Source organism: Squalius cephalus, assembly GCF_949319135.1.
Source record: "Squalius cephalus genome assembly, chromosome: 20".
In the NCBI taxonomy this organism is placed as follows: Eukaryota; Metazoa; Chordata; class Actinopteri; order Cypriniformes; family Leuciscidae; genus Squalius; species Squalius cephalus.
This window is the reverse complement of record NC_137141.1, coordinates 30,275,615-30,299,723: the sequence shown is the minus strand read 5'-3', so window position 1 is coordinate 30,299,723 and position 24,109 is coordinate 30,275,615. Positions and strand designations below refer to the sequence as shown.

Below are 24,109 nucleotides of genomic sequence, written 5' to 3'. Positions count from 1 at the left end.
TACTGCCTACGGAGGGTTTTAAAATGAATTTCCTGAAGACCTGCGGTGTGAACAGGTGGCTGATACGTGTCTGTTTTTGTGCAGAGAACTCTGAGGTGAAGCTGAAGGAGTTGCTGGCCAGTCTGAGTGGACTGGTGCTGTCAGATACTGATGTGGTCAGCCTCGTCTCGCTGCTCAGAGACAAGAGTCCCAATGCTTTGGACAACTGGTACAAGGTTAGAGGATGAGGTTCACTTTTATTTTTTGTTTAGTGCTTTTTGCCGTCATGCTGTAATGAAATATGTTCAGGAGTGGAAGTTTGAGTAGTCAAATTTCTGATGATTCTTCTGGTTTTGTTTTCTTAGTCTGCAGCTAAGTTTGAGCCTTCGGCCCAGCAGCTCGCAGAGAAAGATCGTCTTCTGAGCACGCTACAGGAGGAGGCGTCCATTGCCAAGGGCAAAGTCAAACAGTTAAGCCAGGTTAGTCATTTATGTCTCTTTTGTTTCCTGATGTGAGTACCAGGCTTCCTGGTTTGGATATATGTGGCACTTTCCATGAACAGGGTTCAAATGAATGTCCCACTTAAAATAAAAAATTAGTTCTTCAGATATATCAAGGAAAGAATCTCATTACTCTATTATTAGAACATTGATTTACATTGATTGATTGGTTATTATTTGATTACATTTTTTTAAGTTTATTACTAGAAAATAACCACATCACACACAAATCAGGGTTGTAAACTGTTCAGCCAAAGTTTGGTTTTGCAGAAATTGCAAACCTCATACAAAATGAACCTGCTTGTATAATATAAAATTGAAATGTCTAAGAAATAAGGTTCTGAATAATTAGCTATTAACAGCAATTATAACCTATTGTAATTAATTGTTGTAATAATAATAATGACTAATTAACATTTTCTGAGTTTTCTGACTTTTGCATAGTGCCACATAATTGCGCTGTAAGCACGCCATAAATATAACTGTGTCAGCTTTGCTTGGTTTTGATGAGCATGGTAGTAATTTATTGAATGGGACTTCAGGAACTGCAGGCTGAGAAGCAGAAGACAGGCCGTGTGGAGTCTGTGCTGCATGAACATCGTGTTGCCAGAGATAAAGACATCATGCAGGCTAAAGCTCAGAGCTACCAGGAGATGCAGATTAAGGTAATCAATCTCGTTGCGTTGGCTGATAAGACATCATGCAGAGGGCCATGCGTGTCATGAAGGAGCAGGAGGAGGCGTGCTTGATGAAGTACGCTTAGTGAGAACATCCAATGACAAGTGAACTTTCTCTCTGCAGTTCCAACAGGTCAGAGAACAGCTGGAGAGTCAGATCGCTCGGCTGCAGCAGGAGAACGGCATCCTGAGAGATGCTGTGGAGAGATGCTCCACCACCAACCAGATGGAGAGCAAGTGAGTTTTTTTTTATTGACATTTTCTGGCTTTTCTGCTGAAATGTGCTGCACAAACTGTTAAAGGGTTAATTAACCCCAAAATTAAAACTGTCATCAATTACTCACCCTCATGTCGTTCCAAACCCGTAAGACTTTTGTTCATCTTCGGAACACAAATGAAGATCTTTTTGATGAAATCTGACACACTTTGACTCTTCAAAAAGTTCATAAAGGGATAGTAAAACTAATCCATATGAATTGGATTAGTCCAAATTTTCTGAAGACACTCGATCAGTTTATATGATGAACAGATTTAATTTAGGCTTTTATTCACACATAAACATTTATCAACTCACACATCAGTTGTGGTAAACGGAAGCTCAAGCATGTTCGCTTGACACGCTAGAACCAATGAGGTTCATTCTCGTGTTACGCAGCACGTTTGAGCTTCAGCAAGAACCAATGAGGTTTGTTCTCGTGCATCAAGCAAGTTTCTGTTGAGCTTCTGTTTATGTTCGCTGATAAGTGTTTATATGGGAATAAAAGCCTAAATTAAATCTGTTCATGATATAAAATGAGTCTCTTTAGAAAATTTGGAATAAAACGCTCAATTCAAATGGATTACTTTTATGATCTCTTTATGAACTTTTTGAAGCATCAAAGTGGTAGATGCTTAGCTGTCAATGGAGGGACAGAAAGCTCTCAGATTTCATCAAAAAGATCTTTATTTTTCATCTTCATTTTCGACAACACGAGCCAAACTCTTTCAGGCCTCAGCTGCAACTACAGTGTTTGTAGGCGGGGCAAAGTAGGCGTAGTTTGTGGGCTGTCAGTGAAGGCCATAGGCTGGTATTATACAAATTTGTTACAAACCTATGTTGCAAAAGTGAATCCGGAAGAGCTGCCAACTCATTTCGAGAATAACTTTTTTTGTAGTGCACTTTGCAGAGCTTTTATGTTGCACACAGCATGTAAGGTAATATTTGGGCAATTTAAGCTCAGACTGAAATGATCAGGGACCTTGTTAAAAATAAACTTTTTAAAGTTGCATTATATTCTCATAGAACATCAAGCTATTTTCTCTCAAAAAACTAAAGAAAATGTAATTCCTCCTAATATGGACACTTTAAAGCGCTCATACGGTATGTCGACACTTGGAGTTTTTAAACACTGAAATTGGTGTAAAAACTGGGAAATTTCCACAATTTTTGCTAACTTAAATGGTTTCCATTTAATGTGTGTTTTCAGGCAGTCATCAGAGCTGAATAAACTGCGTTCGGAGTACAACAGCCTGATGAAAGAGCTAGCGGAAACCAAAAACAAGCTGCAGCAGGAAGAGTTGCAGCGGAAGGGTCTAGAAGTCAACTACAAGCAGAATGTGTCTCAGCTGGAGGTGCCGATCACATCACACCCACAAAGCCATTGCACAATACACATCTTTGAACTGAATCCCACTATTATTAGAACACCAAACAAGGCATTCACAAAATCAGTTAGCCCTGTTTTATGATGTGTGAAGTACAATATAAAGCTAATTACATTGTACTATTTAGAAGTGTGACTTAAAACATTCATGATCAGATATGCTAATTGGCCTGAGTTTTGGAAATGAATACGAAACCAATGTAGCTTGCCAAGCTACTGATGATTTAAAGATGCTGTCAGAACTGCACAAAGAAATGAATAGTACCTTTTCATATATTTGTTAAAAAAAGAAAAAAATGGTTTGAATATTTATCAGATTCTAAAATAACATTTCTGACAACAGTGTGAAACTTATATGTATTGAAATTTATTGTGTGAAATTTAAATGTATTCAATTCAGTCGACTTAATTCAGTTCAGTCAAGTTGACTTGACTTAATTGAATACATTTCACACAATTAAATATCAAATATCAAGTAAATGAACCATTGAAAAAAAATTGTGATTTTTAAACAGCTGTTAACCATCTTTTTGTTTATTTTGCCACGACAGATAAACAGTGACAACAGTTAAATAAGCCTGAACAAATGACAATTGGCAGATCTGATTTATTATTTGTTTAAATACTTACTCATTTAAGTACCTTTTTTTACGTGTTGATGAAATGAATTGATTTGGTCAAACAAGCCATCCTTGGATTTTCCTGTACAGAGAGAGGAATCTCAAGGAGGGTGTGTTTGATTATTGCCTCTGCTCACTTTATGGCTTGTGATTTGAATGTACTTTTTCAAACATTAATTTTAATTTTCCATACACTGCTACTTGTTGTCAAAATTTGCTTGTTACAGAAAAAGCTACTCTTGAAAACAGCTTCTGTTTAACGTCTGAAAAATGTAGCATCTGTTTAAATGTCCCCTACATTCAGTTAGATAATCCCCAACAAATGTATCTTTTTTTTGCAGGATGCGAAACGTAGTTGGGAAGATCTGCAGAACTATTTACACAACGTGAGTGCAGAGAGAGAAAAGCTCCAGGTCGCTAAACAAGGTAGAAATACACGTGCACCACCTTAAAGACATCAAATGATTTGCACTGGCCACTCAACACATGTCTCCTGTGTCCATCTCAGAGCTGCAGAATAAGCTGATGGCTGTGGAGAGTGAGATGACCACTAAAAGCAAGGAGATCCAGAGTCTCCACAGCAGCCTGAAAGACTCAATCTTCTACAAGGAGCAAGAGCAGCAGAAGGTCATGCAGCTGGAGCAGAAGGTCAGGCAACTGCTAGAGGCAGCGAAGCACACCATGCAACCTGACGACCAACTACAGGAACAAGTCCAGGTACTTCTTACAAGTCACTGTACACCTCAAACTCAACAGAAGCATGTCTGCATGTTATATCGCTGCTGATCAACACATAATATTGTCGTTTGCAGGATCTTCTTAATGAAAACAAAACGCTGAAAGTTCAGATTGATAATCTTCAGACTCAGCTCAATGCTCAGGTATGTGTGTGTGGACTAGTGGATGAGGGTGAATCTGTCTCTGCTTGTTGGTGGACATTAATGTTTGAGTCGTTTCGTTTTTTCTTTTAGGCTACGACAGCATCACATTTCGATGAGCTTCAAAAACTGTAAGTGATCGCCTCAAAGCTTACTTGTTTTTTAGTTTCACATAGAGGCCTGTTTCACACTGCATATGTAAGCGGTTCATATATATTTTGCCACCCATTTTAACAAGTTAGGTTGCAGTATTCACACTGGCGGTGCATAGCAGAAACATGGCTGCAGAAAATATTGAAAATATATTTTTTACGATATAATAGGCATATATGAAGTAACTTAATCTACTCATCCATTTAAAAAAAAAAATATTGCTTATAATATCAATAGCTTATAATATCAAGAAGGTTGATGCAGTTGCAGTGACAAACAGATATAGAACTTCATATTCAGTAAATCTGAGGGAATTCTAATGGTTTAAGCAGTTTGAAGATACAATTTGGGGTTTAGATTCCATTCCATGTTGATTAATTACCCTTTGGATGTAAATGTAAATTAGTAATCAAGTTTGTAATCATTCTCAGTGGCCAAATATGGCTGCCATTACATAATTTATAGGCATTATTAAATGAAATATTAATATTGTAGCCTGGAGATCTGACAGCAGAATGTGTGTAATATGTTGCTGTCTAACTTGCTGCACTAGTTTAATGTTTAGCTTAATGTTCTTGATCAGATGCTGTGAAACCCTGTGATAATTGGTTTTCAGTTGCAGAGTTGTGAAAGCTCTTTGAAACTAGCTTAGCTTGACAAGCTACTCATAAAGGTAAAAATTAACACTACCATTCAAAGTTTGCCTCACAAACATGAGAAATGTATCTATAGAAAGCTTGAAATGTCTATTTTTAAACAAACCAAATTGAAAGCAAACACTCCCTAAGTATGCAATTCATATGAAAGGTGCATTTCTCTCTAAAGGTGGATGCACTGCAGAGATGACGAGTCGGCATCGGCAACTTCATCTTTGCAGCTGACACTGATTCAGAAAACACTAGATTATTAAAAAATAATTTAATTTCCCCTTGCTATTTTTTTCAACACATTCATAATCATTACTTTTGCTGGTGCTTTGTGGCAAGCTTTATACGTGCGCTTGATAGTATGATAGGCTATAGGCCTACATTACATCTTTATACATTATTGACTTATTATAGTTTAGTATTTAGTGATTCAATTAGTATAAATGTGCGATTAGTCGACTAATTGCTTAAATGAACAATTACTAGTCAACTAGAAAAATCTTTAGTCAGGCGGCAGCCCTAAAATATTGTGAAATGTTTTTACAATTGTAAATAGTTTATATATATAATTTTTTTTTTTTTTTTTAATTATAATTTATTCCTGTGATCAAAGCTGACTTTTCAGCATCATTATTCCAGTCTTCAGTGTCACATGATCCTTCAGAAATCATTCTAATATGATGAGTTGCTGCTCAAGAAACATTTCTTCTTATCAATTTTGAAAACAGTTGTGCTGCTTAATATTTTTGTGGAAACCGTGATACATTTTTATTTCAGGATTCTTTGATGTATAGAAATTTGAAAAGAACAGCATTTATTTGAAATAGGTTTTCTGCTAAAGTCTTCCTCACTGTCACTTTTGATCATTTTGGTGCATCCTAGCGGAATGAAATTATATATATATATATATATATTTTTTTTTTTTTTTTTTTTTAAAAAACAGCAAATAAAAGTAAAACGCACTGTAATAAGTAATATTTAACCAAAGAATTGAACCAAAGACTTCACTTTGAGAAGTCACTGAGTGAAAGCATGATTACGCCTGCAGTGTGACACAGGCCTGATGCTGCTGCCGCATTAAAACCACAACTTATGAGACAGTAGTAGAGTATTTGATGTTTATTACACAGCTATGTGGAGTGTGATTTGGGCCAATTAGACCTGCTTTCTGCCAAAAGTCCTAACATGGAACGGACTTATCACTTGCCACTTTATCACACCTCACATGGTTGGGACAGTTTAAGGTGGCAGCTGTCTTAAACCTCATTATACATTATTCTGCATGTGTCTCTCATTAGGCTGGCTGAAAAAGAGCTGCAGAGAAAGAGCCTAGAAGATTCTCTCAATGCTGAGAGGAGCAGCGGCGCCAGCAGGGAGACCAACATGCAGGCAAGTGTCACCACCATTGTTTTAGCTCACACCGGTTGAACTGAAGTTTGATTTCCGCTGTGTAATAAACCTGTCTCTCTCTCTGCTCTCTGCAGGCCATGCACAATGAGAATCTGACACTGAAAGCTGAGCTCCAGAATCTGCAGGCACAGATTTCTGAGCAGGTTAGACTTCAGTTGCTTTTCTTTCCACGAATCCACTTATAAATGTGAACTTTAACGCACACCACTGTCATGTCTTCTCTTTCCCCAGGTTGTAACTGTGGATCAGCTTCAGCAGGGGTGAGTGCATTGATAAGCAGATGGTTAGAAATATTAACATTATATAGTGCACACTAGTGCTGTACTGATAATAAAATTCTGGCCAATACCGGTAGCCCAGTAATATTATAGCAGTAATATCAGTAATTGATTTTTAGTAAACAATAGTTTTATAAATTACCCATGCAATATGAAAATTAGCATATGAAAATCCACGTCATGGATTTTTTTTGTTTTTATAGACACTTGTGAAATGAAATGGAGATTCATAATGAAAGTATAATTAAGAGCTGAAATAAGTTTATTTCGCATTTCTAAGTAACATTAGTAAAGTTTGTAACCGATTTTATTCACGAACACACAACTTTGTGTGGAGATTGGACTAAAATTTAAGTTCTTCATGCCAGTAATCTTTAAGTATATAAGCGGTGACACATTGTTTATTAAAGATTATTAATAAATGTTTGTCATATTATGTGTCCTTAGCCTTCAGCACCGTGATGAGAAGATTAGAACAGTGGAGACTTTACTGGAGTCCAGTCTCATTCAGGTGGCCAATAAGGAAGAGGAACTAAAGGTGAACAAGACAAGAAAATAGTTTATATTTATAATAGTTTATTTTATATTTCTAGTTTATAGTTTGTTTTTTGAAAACTAGCTAAAGCACTGTAAATTCTTATTTAACTGCAGTTAAATTATCAATTTAAATTTGTTGTATTGAATGTACCTTTTAACTTTTTTTAACAGGCGGTCATAAATGAGTATGAAGCTTTGAAACAGCAACTGGAGGCAGTACAGAAACAGTCCACAGAACAGGTAGCGAGCCACACAAAGACATTATATGTGGAGGAGAGAGTCGTACTGTGTTAAATGCCTGCCAAAGCTGCCCACTCACATTCTTCCTGTTTCGTACCCTCACATTTTTCCAGACATTATCAGAAAAGGCTCTAGAAGAGCTACAGCAAAAGTAAGTTACATAGTCACGACTAGAGATTATTGAGTGATTATCATCACTCAACTATTTCTTGAGTGATAAAATGTCAACTTTCTGTTTCTATCAGGATTCAAGAGAAGGATGAAAAAATTTGTTCAGTTGAGGGAAGTTTGCAGTCAGCAATGGACAAAGAATCAGAGAGAAAGAAGGCAATAGAAGTAAGTCTGTGCTGCATGTTCTGTTCATCTAGATGATTCATTGCTGCAGTCTGTGCTCATCCATTTGAATGATGGATAAAAGACTGATGCAAATTTGTCCACAGGATCTACAACAGCAGGTCGAGACTCTAAACACTGAACTTGCTCAGCTGAAGAGCAGAGAATCTCAGGAGTCAACCTCAGACTTGAGTGCCAAACTTCAGGAGCTTCACGCTCAGTATGTATCTCTCCTCTCATGTGCCTTTTTAATTGTCAGTCAATTTCAGATTGAAAAATCAAATGGCATCTTTTTTAAAAGTACTTGTTGTACCTTTAAAAGTACCTTGTTGATTATATGGATAGTTCAGCCATGAAACTCTTTGCATTCTGATTGGTTGTTTCAGTGTAACGCTCAGTCAATTAAATTTCCATATTAATTACCACTTCCCTTTGTAACCGCAACGCATCAAAACAAATTCAATAACTGGGCGGGCTATGCAAATTCTTATTCTAGCTGCCCTCCTCCTCCCCAGCACCACCTGCCTAGATCTGCTATTAGGGATCTAGCAGCACCAGCATGTTGCCATTCATTTTATGCTCTGAGCATTTAGTGTACTTGTTCTGCATCATCACAGCAGATCTAGTCCACCAAAACCAAGCCTATGTTCATTCCATTTACATTAATAAAATATATAGTTATAAACTATCCAGTGAGTTGTCATGACTGAACTATATTTTGTAGCATGGATTTCATGTTTACTTTAAATTATTTACTAGGTCCTGCCCTAAAGTCAAATTGAGGGAAAAACTTTTTGAGGGAAAAACTATTTTGATATCAAAAAAGAAAGGTAGAGATTAGGTCTGGCCAATAAAATCTCAAAAATCAAACGTAAAGCAGTTTCTGAAAAAATGTAGTAGATGTCATAGGGCCATATATTAAAAGGTAGTTTATTCTGTTGCGTTTGCTTATAAACAAACAATTTTGCATTCATTCTCAAGGTTTAAGAAACATGTAGAATGTATTATCTTCCCTATTAATGGTATGAAATGAATACCATGATGCATTTCAATATCAAATGATGTAGAACAAAAATGATGGTAATATTTTTGGCCATATTGCCGATCCCTAATAGAGACTTCCCAAAGTTATCAAGTTCAGTTCCATTAGTCATTTCCTAAAACGAAAACTACAATCAAAACACTGAAAACACTTTAAATTATATTTGAGAATATACATTTTACAAAACTTTTTGCTGAAATTGTGATGCCAATAATAGCTTTTATCTGAAACATTTTTTCCTTTTGAGCATCCCAGAAAAAAATCGGTGTTGAATTATTTAGTATATATTGTAATCACTGGATGTAACCCTGACAGATCAACAATGCATATGTATATCATAGGTTGACGGCCAAGGATCAGGATGTTGAGAGACTGCAGAGAGAATTGGAGAAGGAAGTGCAACAGCAACAGGTGAGAATGATGAGAAATTCATAACAGATGCCACAGAAACAACTATAACAACCTGTTAATGCAACACATTAGATTTACTCCAAGTAACTTTGCTGACATTTTGATATTCATTTTGCATTGATGTAATCATGTCTTTTTCCCCAAAAGCAAACCGTTTCAGCAGCTCCCAGCCAGGAATTATTAACAGCGTAAGTCGCATTCTTTTAGTTACGATATATGTTGGTGATCTCAAACATGTTCCAGTATAATAAAGGCTCATCACACTGACATAATACACACGTCCTGTTGTGTGTCTGTCCTCAGGCTGTCAGAGAAGGACAAGCGGCTCTCTGAACTTCAGGAAGAACTGCTTCAGTTGAGGGAATCGGTGGAGCTTCACCGTAAGAAGAACAACGTAAGTTGAGTGAGGTTATGTTTTCTTTTCTTTTTTTTTTTGCTGAGCAGCTCCTGTAGAAGAGCTTTAGCCTTTCTTGTCTAATGCACATGCTGTTGAGTATGTAAAACAGGTGACTTTAATTTGAATGGCAGCTATTGACCAGATCCTGTGCATCCCTGAACCTTGTTGGAAGTGCGTTTGTGATAATTATGACCTGGAAAGAAATATAGTGCCAGTTTCTGCATCAGAGGTGTGCACTATGTAAATTTAACCCCGTAAGAAATTAAAAATACTTTTGAAAATGTGTAAAATATTTAAATATGCATAATATTTGTTTATATTATTTAAAATGTAAACTAAAGTGTTCAGTATTTTCCAGAAGGTCATAAACTATACTGTCACTTATATTCCAAAGCGACTTCTGTAATGCAATTAATGTCAAGCACACAAAGTACACATAAATATACACACACATAGCACGTCAGTCCTAGCATTGCCTAACTTGACATTGCAATCAATGTCTGTTTGGTTTGCTGCTCACCTGATTTTCCATGATTTTAGCAGTATTCCTCCAAGCTACACGTGGAATCTCTTTCTTCTCTTCCTAAATCCTCAAACGTTTCACCATCTGCCTTTTTTGCTAGTAAATGACAATCTTTTTTTGGCCTTTTTTTTTAGTAAATGTCAATAAATGTTGCTCAGCGTTACAAGAAAATGCGACTCATACACTGCAACTTTTCATTCTCCTATGTTTGTGTTTTTTACCCTGTGTGAGTTAAATTCAGTTGTGACTTTTTCCTGGAAAATACAGTACACTTACATGAAATTTTAATGCCAGTGATCTAAAAAAAGCTTTTACATAGGGGTGGTCCCCCATCGTAGAGGCAGCCATATTTAGATATGTCAAGCTGAATACTACTCACTTTATCTTGATACATTGTCCCCACATTGTCAGATACTTTTTGTTGAAGAAAGAAATTGATCAGCTAATAGGGTATTCTGAAATCGGCAACTTTGGCTTTTGTGATTCCACATCCACACCAGTAGGTGTCAGTGTGACGTCTCATATCGACCACACAAACAAAATGACCAGATACACCTTCAAGAAATATTATTGTTTGTCTTGTTAGTAAAACATTACATACAAAATTCCACACCAAAGCTGATATCAGAATGAAAGAAAAACATTGAGAATAATTGGGAAGTCAGTCCAAACTTCAAAGGGGACTCAAGATGACTGAAAATGATTTAAATTAGAAGAAAATAAGTATTAACTTTAGCTGAAACAACTAAAAAAAGAAGATATTTCATATTCACCCCCTTAACAACTTTTTTTTCTTTGAAGAAGTTCCCAATGTCTTGATATGAGGAAAAAGTTATGTACATTGATAAAAGTCTCCATGGGCATTTTTATACATTTCATGAATAAATATTGTCCTACAGTAGTCTTGCATTGATCTAAAATATTTCATCAAGTGGAAATTGAGTAAAAATCCTTATCCAGTAAATCATGAACAATTGGAAAAGTTATGGGAAAAGCCATTGAGTCAAAAAAGTTGAGAACCACTGGTTTAAATGGTCTAGAAAGACTTGCACATCAGCTCAATACATTTTGTTTTATTTTAAATAGATATGTATTTATTTATTTTGGATTTGATATAATGTTATCAGTTTAAATAATCCTGCATTTTCCACCGCTTTTTAGCTAAACATTCTTCATGGCACATTTTCTTTTTCCCCTTGTAATTCTTGAAAAACAGGACGATTTTGTTCACTGTTAGGAAATTTAAACTGTTTATTAACATTCATAAACCATTCAAAATGTTTAGGCCGTTGCTCGCTTTTTGTGGTCTTTGAATGTCTGTGTAAATCAATGGTACATGGAAGTACCTTGGTTGGGTCTTGGAACTGTACACATGGTTCTATACATGAATGGGACAATCATTTGTTTGGCAAGAGTTTAGGCTGAACTGAAGTGGTGTTTCTCTGAAACTGACTAGGAGCTACGGGAGAAAAACTGGAGCGCTATGGAGGCGCTGTCAGCCACCGAGACCATACTTCAGGGAAAACTCACCAAGAGCGCCAAGGTTCGCACCACAACTCCCAAACTACTTCACTCTAGAGTCAAATCAAAGCATCTCTCCAATAAGCCATTTATTGACCAGTGAAGTTCTTATTCCTAATTAACTTCCTCATGACTGGCTGCATACTCATTTCATAACTCTGAACTGCTCAGCTGCATGCTACTAATGCGCTATGTTGAATGCTGAGAGCTGTAAAAATCTTCAAACCTGCCAACGAAAAGCTTTGAAATTTGCCCAGAAATTTTGGCTGGATCTTGCTGGTTGTTTTTTAAAATTCTCCTGTGTGTGTGTGTATAGAATTGTTTTAAACAAGACACCTGAAATGAGTCTGCAGCTATTTTTATTTATTTATTTTATTAGATTAGGAATCATTTTATGCCCAACGTTTCATTTGATCATCCATTAATGACATCCTGTCATTTGACATCCCTTGATTTCTTCTTTCCAAGCATGCTGATCACCACCTGATTTCCACTATTCAGTCAGCACCAATTTATATGTTATCACAATCTATTCAAAGACCTATTTATGTCATGACAACAGAAAAATCAGGAAGAAAATGATTAAAGTCTTGTTCTCCATTAGTTGGGTTGCATCCATCCAGTTTTTCCCCTTTCCCAACACCTTTTATGGTCTCACCATCTTTCTCCTCCTGCCAGATGTGTAGACCAATCAGAAATAAGAAACTCCTGCCCCTTTAGCTTGACGTCTCCTACTGGGTTGGTCGGTCATCTAAATGTAGCGAGCCAATTGAGTTAACGCCTACGTCACAGCATAGAGAAACCAGTGGCTCTATAAACGGTCCTGAAGCTATAACTAGCCTTGCTTACATCATGAGTAATTCTACTGTGGCTCGGCCTGCCGTCAGTAGTCAAGCATGAACTGTCCGGTTTGTCGACATCTGCTCTTAGTCATCTCCAGCTGTACGAGTCCCAGGCCTGCACCTGCTGTACAAACTCAGCGTTTGCCAGACCTCTGTGCTCTTCTGTGGATCTCTTCTGTTCCATTAAATACATTCTAAAAGTAATACAAAAGTAGTTTTTTATTTGGTTGTTAAAGCCAACCTGCAATAAAAATGTAGACTTTTTCTTTTATTAATGCATGTGCGAGATCTTCTATTGAAAAACAAGCCAATTATTTATTTTGGAATAACATGCACTGGTGAATTTTTCACGTTTAATCAAAACATGATAGCTTGGTAGTCACTGTTTTAGCAATTTTATTCAATCTGGATACATTCTGGTAGTTAAAGCTGACTAATCGCAATCCAATCAGTTCCCAATGTATAGAATCTCATACTTTTTTTCTCAAAGGGATAATTCACTCCAAAATAGTGAAAATTGTCATAATTTACTCACCTTCGTGTTGTTCGTTCCTCTTTGGAACACAATTTTTTTTTTTTTTGTGAAGACTGTTGGTAACCAAACAGTTTTGACAGCCACTGACTTCCATTCTATGGACAAAATAAATAAATAAATAAATCTCAAAATATCTTTTATGTTTCACAAAAGAAAATCATATGGTTAGGAAAGAGAGGAGGGTTAGTAAAGGATGACAGAATAGCCAGTGGTTGCCAAAAGTCTTCAGAATATCGTGTTTTGTGTTCTGCAGTAAAACGAACAACATGAGGTTGAGTAAATGATGACTAATTAAAGTTTTTGGCTGAGCTATCCCTTTAAATATCCTGTTTTTCTTGTCTATAAATAAAATGCAACACATAAAATGACTTTAAAGGCTAATATTTGTCTGTTTCCTTTGTCTAGGTGAAATAGTAATGTTTTGTTGTATGGATAGCGAGTTACAATTGTCTTAAAATAACAGTAGAAGATTAGTAGTTTATTTTATTTGTATGTGTATAGAAAATAGAGGTTTAGAACGAGTTGTGGTGAAAAAGTGGACCTGTATACAACAAGCAAATATTCATTTGACGACAGCTTTGTTGTTGTGTTTTTTTATTATTTTTTTATTTGATTGTTTACATTGATTTTAAAATTCACTGACCAATAAGATATAACCTAATTTAGTCTTGGATTGGTTTAGGATATTATCCAGGACAACATAGTATAATTTGTGTGCATATACGTATGCGAGTGGTTAAATCTGAGTTAATGGCTTATAGTGGGGGTGAGTAAATTGAGAAAGCAGAGTTTATTTTATTTGGGATGTTTTTCTTTTATCTCACTCTTTGGTGGGGACTCTGGGGAGCACCTCTGGTTTTCTACTGATCTGCGCACAGTTGTGGTGTGGATTATGGAGTGATCTTTAATTGAAGTGTGAAGTGTAAGCTGTGTGATTGATGGAGTGTTTGGTCTGTGTTTCTGCACAGGAGCATCAGAAGCTGCTCGAGTCAGCGGAGGCGGATTGCAGAGAGTTGCTGCACAGACTCCTGCCACACGTGCCACTGCCCACCAACCAGGTGCCCTAACACACTACACACACACATGCACGGCAAAGATCTTTTTTACAGATATTTTCATATCATTCAGAATCCTCTAATGTATGTTGACATTGATTGTGCAGAACCACCTGCAGTGGCTGCAGACGTTTGAGACGTCCATGAGAGCGAGTTCGGCTGGAGAGGTGTCTTCTGTCCACGCCTCAGGGCCTGGAGACTCTCAGGTATAGATGCATTTTAAATCATCCAGAGATATGGGTGTGTATCGTCACTGGTCTCATGATTCAATTCGATTCCAATTATCATTAGATATCACGATGCGTTGCATCCTCACTTTTCAATATGCACATGCCTACATATTCATCAAAGAATACAAGCAGTCAATATATGAACTCTTTTTATTGTATTTGCTTCAAGAAAGTACACTTCCTGAATGTAGCAAACCTCAAACAAAACTTAAGTCTAAACACAGCAGACGACAGGACCATTTAGAACGAACACTAGTAAATACTAAAAGTGCATGAAACTGTCAAGTGTACTTAAGTTGCAGTAACGCTCACACACACACACTCGACTTGCACACACTCACGCATGCACACACTCGAGCTCACACGCAAATTTTAAAATAGTGGGTGCATTTTATTATTACTCACTTTTGTGTTTCGCCTCCCTCCTCTATTTGACGCTAGTGCGAGTACCGTATGTGACAAATGACATCAGAGAAATGTCAGTAAGCTATAATCGATTATGGTCTATTACTGCATCGATGCATTGCGATGCAACGATTAATTTCAACATCCCTATCCAGAGACAATGTCTAATGAACCATTTCCAGCAATTCATGAATCAAATGGGACTTCAAGGTTTGTTTTCTGGGCAGGCTTTGGCGGAGAAGTTGAAGGAGGCTGAGGAGGCTCAGAAAGTTCTACAGAAAGATTGTGAGACGTACAAGAAAGTGCTAGCAGAGACGGTGAGTTGTGTTCATGGCATCTGTCTAAAATGGGTGACAGCTGACGGTGTGTCAGCATCACAGTGGACTCAGGGTTGTACAGTGGTGTGTATGTTGAGGTTTTTTTGGTGTTGGGTCACAGGAGGGGATCCTGCAGCGGCTACAGAGCAGCGTGGAGCTGGAGGAGACGCGCTGGAGGGGGAAGCTGGAGCAGTCACAGGCTGATTTCAAAGAGGTTTGTAAACACACACACACACACCACATCAGCTTTCCTCATCTACACCAGTCCTTAGACAATTAATAGTCAGGTTTAATAATGAAGTCTTGAAACTATAGCGGTGTAAAGGTTTGCGCTGGTAATGGTTCAGTCCAATTATGATTCTTTACTAAATCCTACAATGCATCATATAAAAGTATTATTTTAGTAAATCAGTTATTACATTCACCAATTGATGCACTGTACACTTATATATATGTTATAATATGTTGTTACTGTAAAACGCTACCGTTCAAATATTTTGGTCAGTATGATATTTAGTTTTCTTATGCTCACCAAAGCTGCATTTAATTGATCAAAAATACAGAACAAACAGCAACATTGTGAAATATATTAAATGTTATTAAAATAAAGTTTTTTTCTATGTAATATAATTTATTCCTGTGATCAAAGCTGAATTTTCAGCATCATTACTCCAGTCTTCAGTGTCACATGATCCTTCAGAAATCACTCTAATATGATGATTTGGTGCTCAAGAAATATTTCTTCTTCTTCTTCTTCTTCTTCTTCTTCTTCTTCTTCTTCTTCTTCTTCTTCTTCTTCTTCTTCTTCTTCTTCTTCTTCTTCTTCTTCTTCTTCTTCTTCTTCTTCTTCTTCTTCTTCTTCTTCTTCTTCTTCTTCTTCTTCTTCTTCTTCTTCTTCTTCTTCTTCTTCTTCTTCTTCTTATTATTATTATCATCATCAATGGGAAAAACAGTTGTGCATTTTTTTTTAATCTAAATCTTTTGTAACATTGTCTTTTCTGTCACTTTTGATCAATTTTTAATGCATACTTGCTGAATAAATGTATTAATTTCTTTCTTAATCTTACTGACCCCAAACTTTTGAATGGTAGCATATTATATTTACATTTTAAAATGTATTATGTATTATTGTTATTATATTAATATTTTAGTTTAGTAGTACAGTAAAAGAAAACCTCTGTATTATAAAGTAAATAAGCACTTAAAATATGATTTACCAAACAAAACAAACAATTATCCAAACACATAGTAGTCATGGTAATTAGGAGTGAAAATGTGCTTAATTATCATGAAAATAATAGTCAAAATACATATTTATTTGTGTGTGTGCTTCTGGAGCCTGTTACCTAGTGTTGTTGTGAGATTGACCTAGTTCGACTGCAAAACAAAAATGTTATTCTGTCGTGTTTAGATGACTCAGAGGGTAGTTGCACTGGAACAGGAAGTGGACAGACTGAGCTCAGATGGAGATGTGGAGAGTGTGAGTTTGCTTTCAGTTTGATCCTGCTCTTTATCAGCTCTGCAATACAGTTTACACACAAATTTGAGAAACAAAATAGGTCTGAACTGAAGAATATGCATTTGAATACTGCTTTGCTATGTACATATCGTAGCTAAAGAGAGCCAAACAGCAGCTCGAGGCTGAAGTGGAGAGAGCGGCACGTGAGAGCGCCACCTACGTGTCAGAGGTCAGAGAGGTAAGACCAATCCAAAGCTTTATGGATGCTTATACTTCTGTCTCTCATTCTTTTTCTGTTGTAGTTTGTTGCTTGTGGTTGTCGTTAAATGTCTAACATGTTGGGTTTTGGCAGCTTAACTAAAAATCTGTTTATAGCTTTCAAGGTTGGCGTCTACTTATCTATCCTCTGTTCAAACTGTAGCAGCTATCAGCGATAAATGAATTTATGACGTACTTCACATGATCTTCCCAGTACTCTTTGTAGAAAGCTTTTATTGTTTGGACTGAGGATAGAACTGTCTTAGAGGAATGTTCTGGGTTCAATAGAAATGAAGCTTTATGCATTTATGGCACGTTGCTGATTACCAGAGAAGGACATTTCGACTTGTTCCTTCTTTTGAAGTAGAGGGTTTTAACATTGCCACATTTACTTCCATTGTAAGGGATTTCAAATTCTTTTCTCTGGTAATCAATTCATAGTTTTCAGTCACATGACTGCCGTGGAGCCCTGGAGGGTAAAACATCCATTGAACTGCAGCACAGACCTGTCAATTTTCCATCCGTTTCAAGCTAGAAATATTTATTTGTAAATAAAAGTTTAAAAGTATAAAAGTTTTTAGCATTAGCGATCCATATTCAGCACCCGATTAATTTATTTTTAATAGATCAAATTCAATATACGCCTTACTCATGATGCACACCATATACAAGCTAGCAAAACGAACTCTGGTGTGATTGCTCTGTTAATTTAAAGGGACAGTCCACCCAAAAATAAACATTCTGTCATCATTTACTCGCCCTCATGTGGTTCCACAACTGTTGAACACAAAAGAAGATATTTTGAAGAATGTTGGTAATCAAACAGCTGATGGCAGCCATTGACTTCCATAGTTTTTTTTTCTTTTCCTACTATGGAAGTCAATGGCTGCCGTCAGCTGTTTGATTACCAACATTCTTCAAAATATCTTCTTTTGTGTTCAATAGAAGAATGAAAAAGAATGAAGTTTTGGAACAACTTGCTGGTGAGTAAGTGATGACAATTTAAATTTTTGGGTGAACGATCCCTTTAAGTGTGAACATGCCATCCGAAACCTTGGTGTGCACCAAACAAGCTGACCAAGACCCCTGAAATGTTGGGTCTCGGTCCGCTTCCATGTGAAGGACGTGATGTCACAAGATTCAATTATAAAAAGGACGGAACGCTTAAGCATACCTGGTTCTTACATGTTGGCCATTACAGTTCGGTATAGGGGTCCGAACCGCGTCTTCTTGCAGCAGATCTTCGTTTGTGCTCAACGAAGGAATTTCTGCTGCTGTTTTTACTCCTTTACAAATTTAATACTCTTTGTGAGCCAAATATACGTCATAAAATCTGTTTTTTTTGTTTGGTATCTCTACGTTCGGTGAACTTAAGTGAACTTAGGACTAAATGTTTAGTTTTATTTATTTGGTCAGGACCAAAACAACCAAGAGAACTGAACTACAAGTGTGAACGCTCTAAGACAGGGTTGTCCAATCCTGCTCCTGGAGGGCCACTGTCCTGCCGAGTTCAGCTCCAACCCCAATTACACACACCTGAACTAGCTGATCAAGCTCTTACTAGGGATACCAGACACTTCCAGACAGGTGTGTTGAGGCAAGCTGGAGCGAAACTCTGCAGGACGGTGGCCCTCCAGGAGCCGGTTTGGACACCCCGTCCCTAATGAGTAATACTGAGTTTGGTCTTTAAATATCACTGTCTTGTACATTGCTAGTAAAATAACTGACAGGCAAAGGAGGAAAACCTGGTATGGCCCTCCAGGTGTGACGTCTCGTTAAACTCACCTGGATGTTTCTCCAGGAACATGTCCTACATGTGTCGATCTCGTAAATCCGTAGGATCTGGTTCACCAAACCCAGCTTTTCAATTGTTCAGTAGAACGTTAGATGTTGGAAATGGCATAGAAAGTCCTACATTTCTTGTATCAAATCCAAATCCGAATCCCCCTCCCAGCTTTTCAGCCCCGCTCATTCCTCAAATATCTCAAACTTCATTGCAGCTCAAAGATCTCTTGACCGAGTTGCAAAGCAAATTCGACGGCTCGTACACAGAGGCCGTCAGGCAGAATGAGGAGTTGAATTTGGTAAGCTGTCCTCATGGTTAAACTGAAGTAGCTTTCCCTTTCTGCTCTTGAGCTCACATGGGTGGGGGCACTTGATTCAAGAGACTGGAGTTTTACGGCAAGGGGTTGCTATCTGTTATCTCTAATTTCTCAATTTCTTCTGCTGTAAATTAGAACTCTTAAAGGATCCCAACAATGACTCTGTCATGCTTCAGTAATGAAAAAATGGCTTCATAAATTATTTAACAATGAATGCCATTCTTGAAAAAAAGATATCATATGAAAAGTTAGAGATGACGGATACACCTTGCCAAGATTATGATGTGTTAATCTGTCATCTAAAACCTTACTCTTCTGTCAGTTTGACTTACTGCCACCTTTGCTTAAAACTTGGTCCTGCAGGCACAAACACACATTCCTAACGGCTCAGCTCTTGTCTGTTACGTACACTACTGTTCAAAAGTTTGGGGTCAGCAAGATTATTTTAATACTTTTATTCAGCAATGATATGCATTAAATTGATCAAAAGTGACAGTAAAGACAATTACATTTACAGAATTATATTTTTAACATAAGCGCTGTTCTTTTGAACTTTCTCTTCAAAGAAACCTGATAAAATGTATCACAGTTTCCACAAAATATTAATCAGCACAACTGTCTTCAACATTTATCATAAGAAATGTTTCTTGAGCAGTAAATCAGCATGTTGAAATGATTTCTGAAAAATCATGTGACAGACACTGAAGACTGCAGTAATGAAGACTGCTGAAAATTCAATTTTAGAATATATTAAAATAGAGTAGACATTTTAAATATAGCAATGTTTCACAATATTATTGTTTTACTGTATTTTTAATCAAATAAATGCAGCTTTGGTGATGTGTAAAAATCATATCGACCGTAAACTTTGGAACGGTAGTTTGGTGTTTTTTTTTTTTGTGTGTGTAGTGTATAATGTTTGTCCATTGTCTGTTCTTATTTTAACCTTCTATTCTCTGAGCTAGTGTCAAATCCTCAGTGTTTGTGTGTTTTGACATTTTGACATCACCTGTTTCACCCATTTGTAAAGGAAACTTACATTTACACAATTTAAATGTCCATTTCTTTGTCAGCCGACACTTGAATAAGCTTTTAGAGAGTTGTAATCAAAACTTAAATACAAACATTCATGTGTTAGAGAAAAATTAGTTTCCTCACGCTTTCTACACAGTTGACAGTATTTCTTAAATGGATAGTTCTCTTCAAATTCTGTCACCATTTACCCATGTCATTCCAGACCTGTATAATTGTCCTCCTTCTGTGGAACACCAAAGGAGAGGTTTAGCAGAATGTCTGAGCTGCTCTCTTCCATACAGTGAAAGGGAATGAGGACTTTCAAGTGGATGTTTGGTCTTTTGGGCTTTCCAGCTCAAAAAGGCCTCGTAAAGCATCATAAAGTATCATTAAAATAGTCTGTTATATTCATGCACTATATGTCTTCTGAAGCCGTACGATAACTTTGTATTAGGAACAAACTGAAGTTTTAGACGTTATTCTCTGAAAATCTTCCCTGACCGCTGTGCTCTACTTTTATTTTATGGAAAAGAGCAGCTTGGACATTCTGCTCTAAGGCCGTGTGTCCACCAAAGCGCTTTTTCACGCGGCTGGCGTATTTTTTCCAATTGTTTTCAATGGGAGTGCCACGTTTTTAAAACGGCATGAGCGTAGTAACAAGGCACTGAGTGGTTTTTTTTTTTTTTTTTACGCTGAAGCGCTCTGCATTTTTTACAGGTCGCCGAGTGTTGAAGAATGTTCAACTTTGGGTAAAATGCAGCGCTCATCACTGTCCCTTTTTACCCAACCGTCCAATCACAGTGGAGGAGGGGCGGGACTAATACCACACCAACCAACCGCCATATTCTGCTTGTACGACGTCAACAGAGGACAACAACAAGCATAATAACGTAACGAAATCATTTAAAACAAAAGCCAGAGAAAATACGTTACATTGTATCGACATTTTAATATAGAATCAACACAGCAACAAAATATGTGTCAAATGAGATGCTAGTAACACTTTCTCGGATATTCCATATCCTAACAAGCAAAGCGTCTCAACTCGCTGTGCCAAAATGCATCAAGCGCACATAGCTAGGCGTTTTCAGTTAGCTATAAATGCTTTGGTGGACACGCGGCCTGAAGATCTCTTTTTGTGTTCCACAGAAAAAGTAATTTATACAGGTTTTAAAAGAGTTGGTGAATAATTGATTTTTAGGTGAACTATCCCTTTACGAGCTCCATCTTTGACTTGTGTCAGTAAGGTGATTCTTGACTTGGGTTTTTATTCAGCTTAAGACTCAGCTGACCGAGACGTTGTGTAGGCTCGAGAAGGAGGAGGCTGAGCGTCAGAAAGTGGCTGGAGACCTTTATAAGGTAAAGCTTGATGCTGGAGGATCTTTCTGTTAATTAAATGGTTAAGAAGCTTGTTTGCCACCAAGTTATTTCCTTTCAGGCCCAGCTGTCTCTGGAACGGATTCAGGCAGAGATTGTTAAAGAAGCAGACCAAGCTGACCTGATAGAGACCAGCAGCCTCACGCAAACGGTAAGAACTGTGTTAGGTTTTAAATGATAAAACAGTGATTACAAAACCATATACTGTTTAAAGCAGGGTTCACCAATCTCGGTCCTGGAGGGCCGCTGTCCTGCAGAGTTTAGCTCCAACCAGCTCCAACACACCTGTTTGAAAGTTTCTAGTATGCCTAGTGAGACCTTGATTAGCTGGTTCAGGTGTGTTTAATTGGGGTTGGAGCTAAACTCTGCAGGACAGCGGCCCTCCAGGACCAAGATTGGTGAACCCTGGTTTAAAGGCACACTATGCAGTTTCAGTTTTTCTCAAACAGCGACCCCTAGAGTCTCTGTGGAGTACTTGTATTTAACGTTACTGTCGTAAATACCACTCGCGCAGAGCCGTCTCTGCACTCTTCCGACCGCGCTTTCTTCGTCGACTCATGTCATGATTCACGTCTGAAATGCGTGCTAGTGTCTTCCATAGAGGCTGCTTCATATGTTGTTGATGTATGTGACGTCGTGCCGTAAAGCAAGTCGTGATTCTCGCGAGATTTGTCGGGGCGCCAACTCTCAAACTTGCATTGCTGTTTTTGCCAGCGGCGTCCCCCCCCCCCCCCCCCTGCTTTGCTATCGGGATGATTCGCCCTACTACGAGTTTGTTTACCATCAAAACTATTTCGAAGCTGTTACATTAAGGTACAAATTTTGCATAGTGTGCCTTTAACATAAAGAGCACAGATATCTGGACACTTTCTGGTTGTCTGATGTTAGTGGATTAGGGAAAGGGTTACCCTCACTATGTCAGTGTGGTTACTCTACCAGGACACCTGTGTGAAGAGTTGAGGAGAACAGACGTCATAGAGTTCATTTTAAGAATAATAATATAATAGCTGAATAAAATTAAAAAGTATTTGTATAAAAAATAAATTGTAAAGTTTATTTAAACCTGGGAAACGACAGGTATTTAAACCTGAAATTCAGTTAAATTGAGAGAAATGTATTATATATATATATATATATATATATATATATATATATATATATATATATATATATATATATATATAGCAAATTACTGTTGCCTCCTTTGAGTATCAGTGAACACAGCAGAACTGTACATTGGTTAGTTTATTGCAAAATGGCTGAGAAAAGTGAAGTTAGATCTGAAAAAAAACCCAGATTTGATCTTCTGTATTTTGAAAGCGTGGGCATTGTGAAATTTAAAAAATGTCTGCCTTTTTTTGACATGTTCTTAGGAGGAGCTTGACCGTAAGGAGAAGATGACTGCAGGGTTGAATCAGACAGTACAGGAACTACAGGAACTACTTCAGTCTGTCAACAGACAGCTTACCAAGGGACATGAAAGGGTAGGGTTTTTTTTTTTTTAAATTATTATTATTACATATGTAAATGACTGACCATAAACCGGTGGTTTTCATTAATGAGCACTCAAAAAAACATAAACGCTCACTGGACTTAAAGGTACACTGTGACTTTTGGCCCTCTAGCTGTTAAACAAAACTGCATGCATTTTTCAGAAGAACATTGCTTTGGTTGTGCTTCGGCTCTGCGTGACTTTGCAGATGAAAAAGGTTCTTTCTCATAACTAAAAAAAGAGAGAGATTATCTCTACTGCTCATAAAACATTCACTGCTAGGCTTAAGAGATATAACCAGTTTAGATGGAGAGGATCTCAAGCTGACTAGCTGAAGACATTACTGTAGCTTTACCCATTTATAAACACTTGAAAATAAATTCCAGCACAGCGCTACAACCATAATGAAATGACCCTTCACAATAGATAATGATTTACAATGATCTCTTTATCTGTTCAATAAAACACCTCACTCATCTGTTGAGTAATAAAAACACCATCATCTCTGCGTCGCTTTTATGACATTTCAAATCCCTCAGTTCTCACCATCTCTGAAAAGCCAAGTTAATGTTGATTCTTGTTTTATTACGAGCTCTGTCACGTTCTCTTTTTCCACATAGTTAAATTAAACCATTCAAAATAATAATAATAATAATCATAATAATTTGAACTGTATTCTAGTCTTGTGCCTCTTCACTGTAGTAAAATAACATAAAAATTACAACATTCCAATATTACACATTTTAAAACATTTTACACTTGGCTTTTTCTGGGTTATTACATGCTATATAAATACTTTCTTTTATTTTGTGGCATACAACATTAAATAAACATTTACAGAAATGAATTTATCATCTGACTACTGTAAATTCTGTTTCTCACAATTATAGTAAACAAGTGTCTTATTCTCTTTTTCTTTCAGGATGATCAGGTGGATAAATTATACTCTAATTATAAACTGTAATGAAATGGAGGAAGGCTTCAGCGTGCTCTCATAAAGCCACATGACATCAAACCAGAGTAACCCACCGTCAGATTCCAGCCCTGTTTACTACACCTGATCTACTGCGCCATCTCCAGTTAAAGCAACCCACGATCCTTACACACTCCAAGCTGGGGTCCCGTTCTCCCAGAAGGGGCTGACGGACCCTGACGACGTGCACTCAGTGAACCGGATCCTTTCTCATGCTGTGTCGACTCCTCCACCATGGCATTCCTCATATTCAGTAGACTT

At 37.2% G+C, this 24,109-nt stretch overlaps 1 protein-coding gene across 8 annotated transcripts in view; it reads left to right on the top strand.

Annotated features, from left to right (window-relative positions):
• Nucleotides 1-23,874, top strand: part of ktn1 (kinectin 1) — a 40,873-nt gene extending 16,999 nt beyond the window's left edge. For 2 of the 8 annotated variants that reach the window (XM_079853851.1, XM_079853850.1), the window contains exons 5-36: nt 85-215; nt 345-458; nt 1,022-1,144; nt 1,281-1,393; nt 2,623-2,767; nt 3,761-3,845; nt 3,928-4,136; nt 4,232-4,300; nt 4,391-4,428; nt 6,396-6,486; nt 6,582-6,650; nt 6,739-6,767; nt 7,233-7,323; nt 7,494-7,562; nt 7,676-7,713; nt 7,808-7,898; nt 8,003-8,115; nt 9,279-9,348; nt 9,496-9,536; nt 9,652-9,742; nt 11,725-11,811; nt 14,135-14,224; nt 14,329-14,427; nt 15,084-15,173; nt 15,295-15,387; nt 16,585-16,653; nt 16,787-16,870; nt 18,891-18,974; nt 21,282-21,365; nt 21,445-21,534; nt 22,757-22,867; nt 23,798-23,874. In XM_079853851.1, the coding sequence (XP_079709977.1) occupies nt 85-215; nt 345-458; nt 1,022-1,144; nt 1,281-1,393; nt 2,623-2,767; nt 3,761-3,845; nt 3,928-4,136; nt 4,232-4,300; nt 4,391-4,428; nt 6,396-6,486; nt 6,582-6,650; nt 6,739-6,767; nt 7,233-7,323; nt 7,494-7,562; nt 7,676-7,713; nt 7,808-7,898; nt 8,003-8,115; nt 9,279-9,348; nt 9,496-9,536; nt 9,652-9,742; nt 11,725-11,811; nt 14,135-14,224; nt 14,329-14,427; nt 15,084-15,173; nt 15,295-15,387; nt 16,585-16,653; nt 16,787-16,870; nt 18,891-18,974; nt 21,282-21,365; nt 21,445-21,534; nt 22,757-22,867; nt 23,798-23,839 (2,843 nt within the window). In that variant the 3' untranslated portion in view covers nt 23,840-23,874. The remainder of the gene's footprint in view (nt 1-84; nt 216-344; nt 459-1,021; nt 1,145-1,280; nt 1,394-2,622; nt 2,768-3,760; nt 3,846-3,927; nt 4,137-4,231; nt 4,301-4,390; nt 4,429-6,395; nt 6,487-6,581; nt 6,651-6,738; nt 6,768-7,232; nt 7,324-7,493; nt 7,563-7,675; nt 7,714-7,807; nt 7,899-8,002; nt 8,116-9,278; nt 9,349-9,495; nt 9,537-9,651; nt 9,743-11,724; nt 11,812-14,134; nt 14,225-14,328; nt 14,428-15,083; nt 15,174-15,294; nt 15,388-16,584; nt 16,654-16,786; nt 16,871-18,890; nt 18,975-21,281; nt 21,366-21,444; nt 21,535-22,756; nt 22,868-23,797) is intronic. The other 6 variants (XM_079853855.1, XM_079853854.1, XM_079853853.1 and 3 more) reach the window with 3 other exon arrangements.
• The last annotated feature ends 235 nt before the right edge of the window (nt 23,875-24,109 follow it).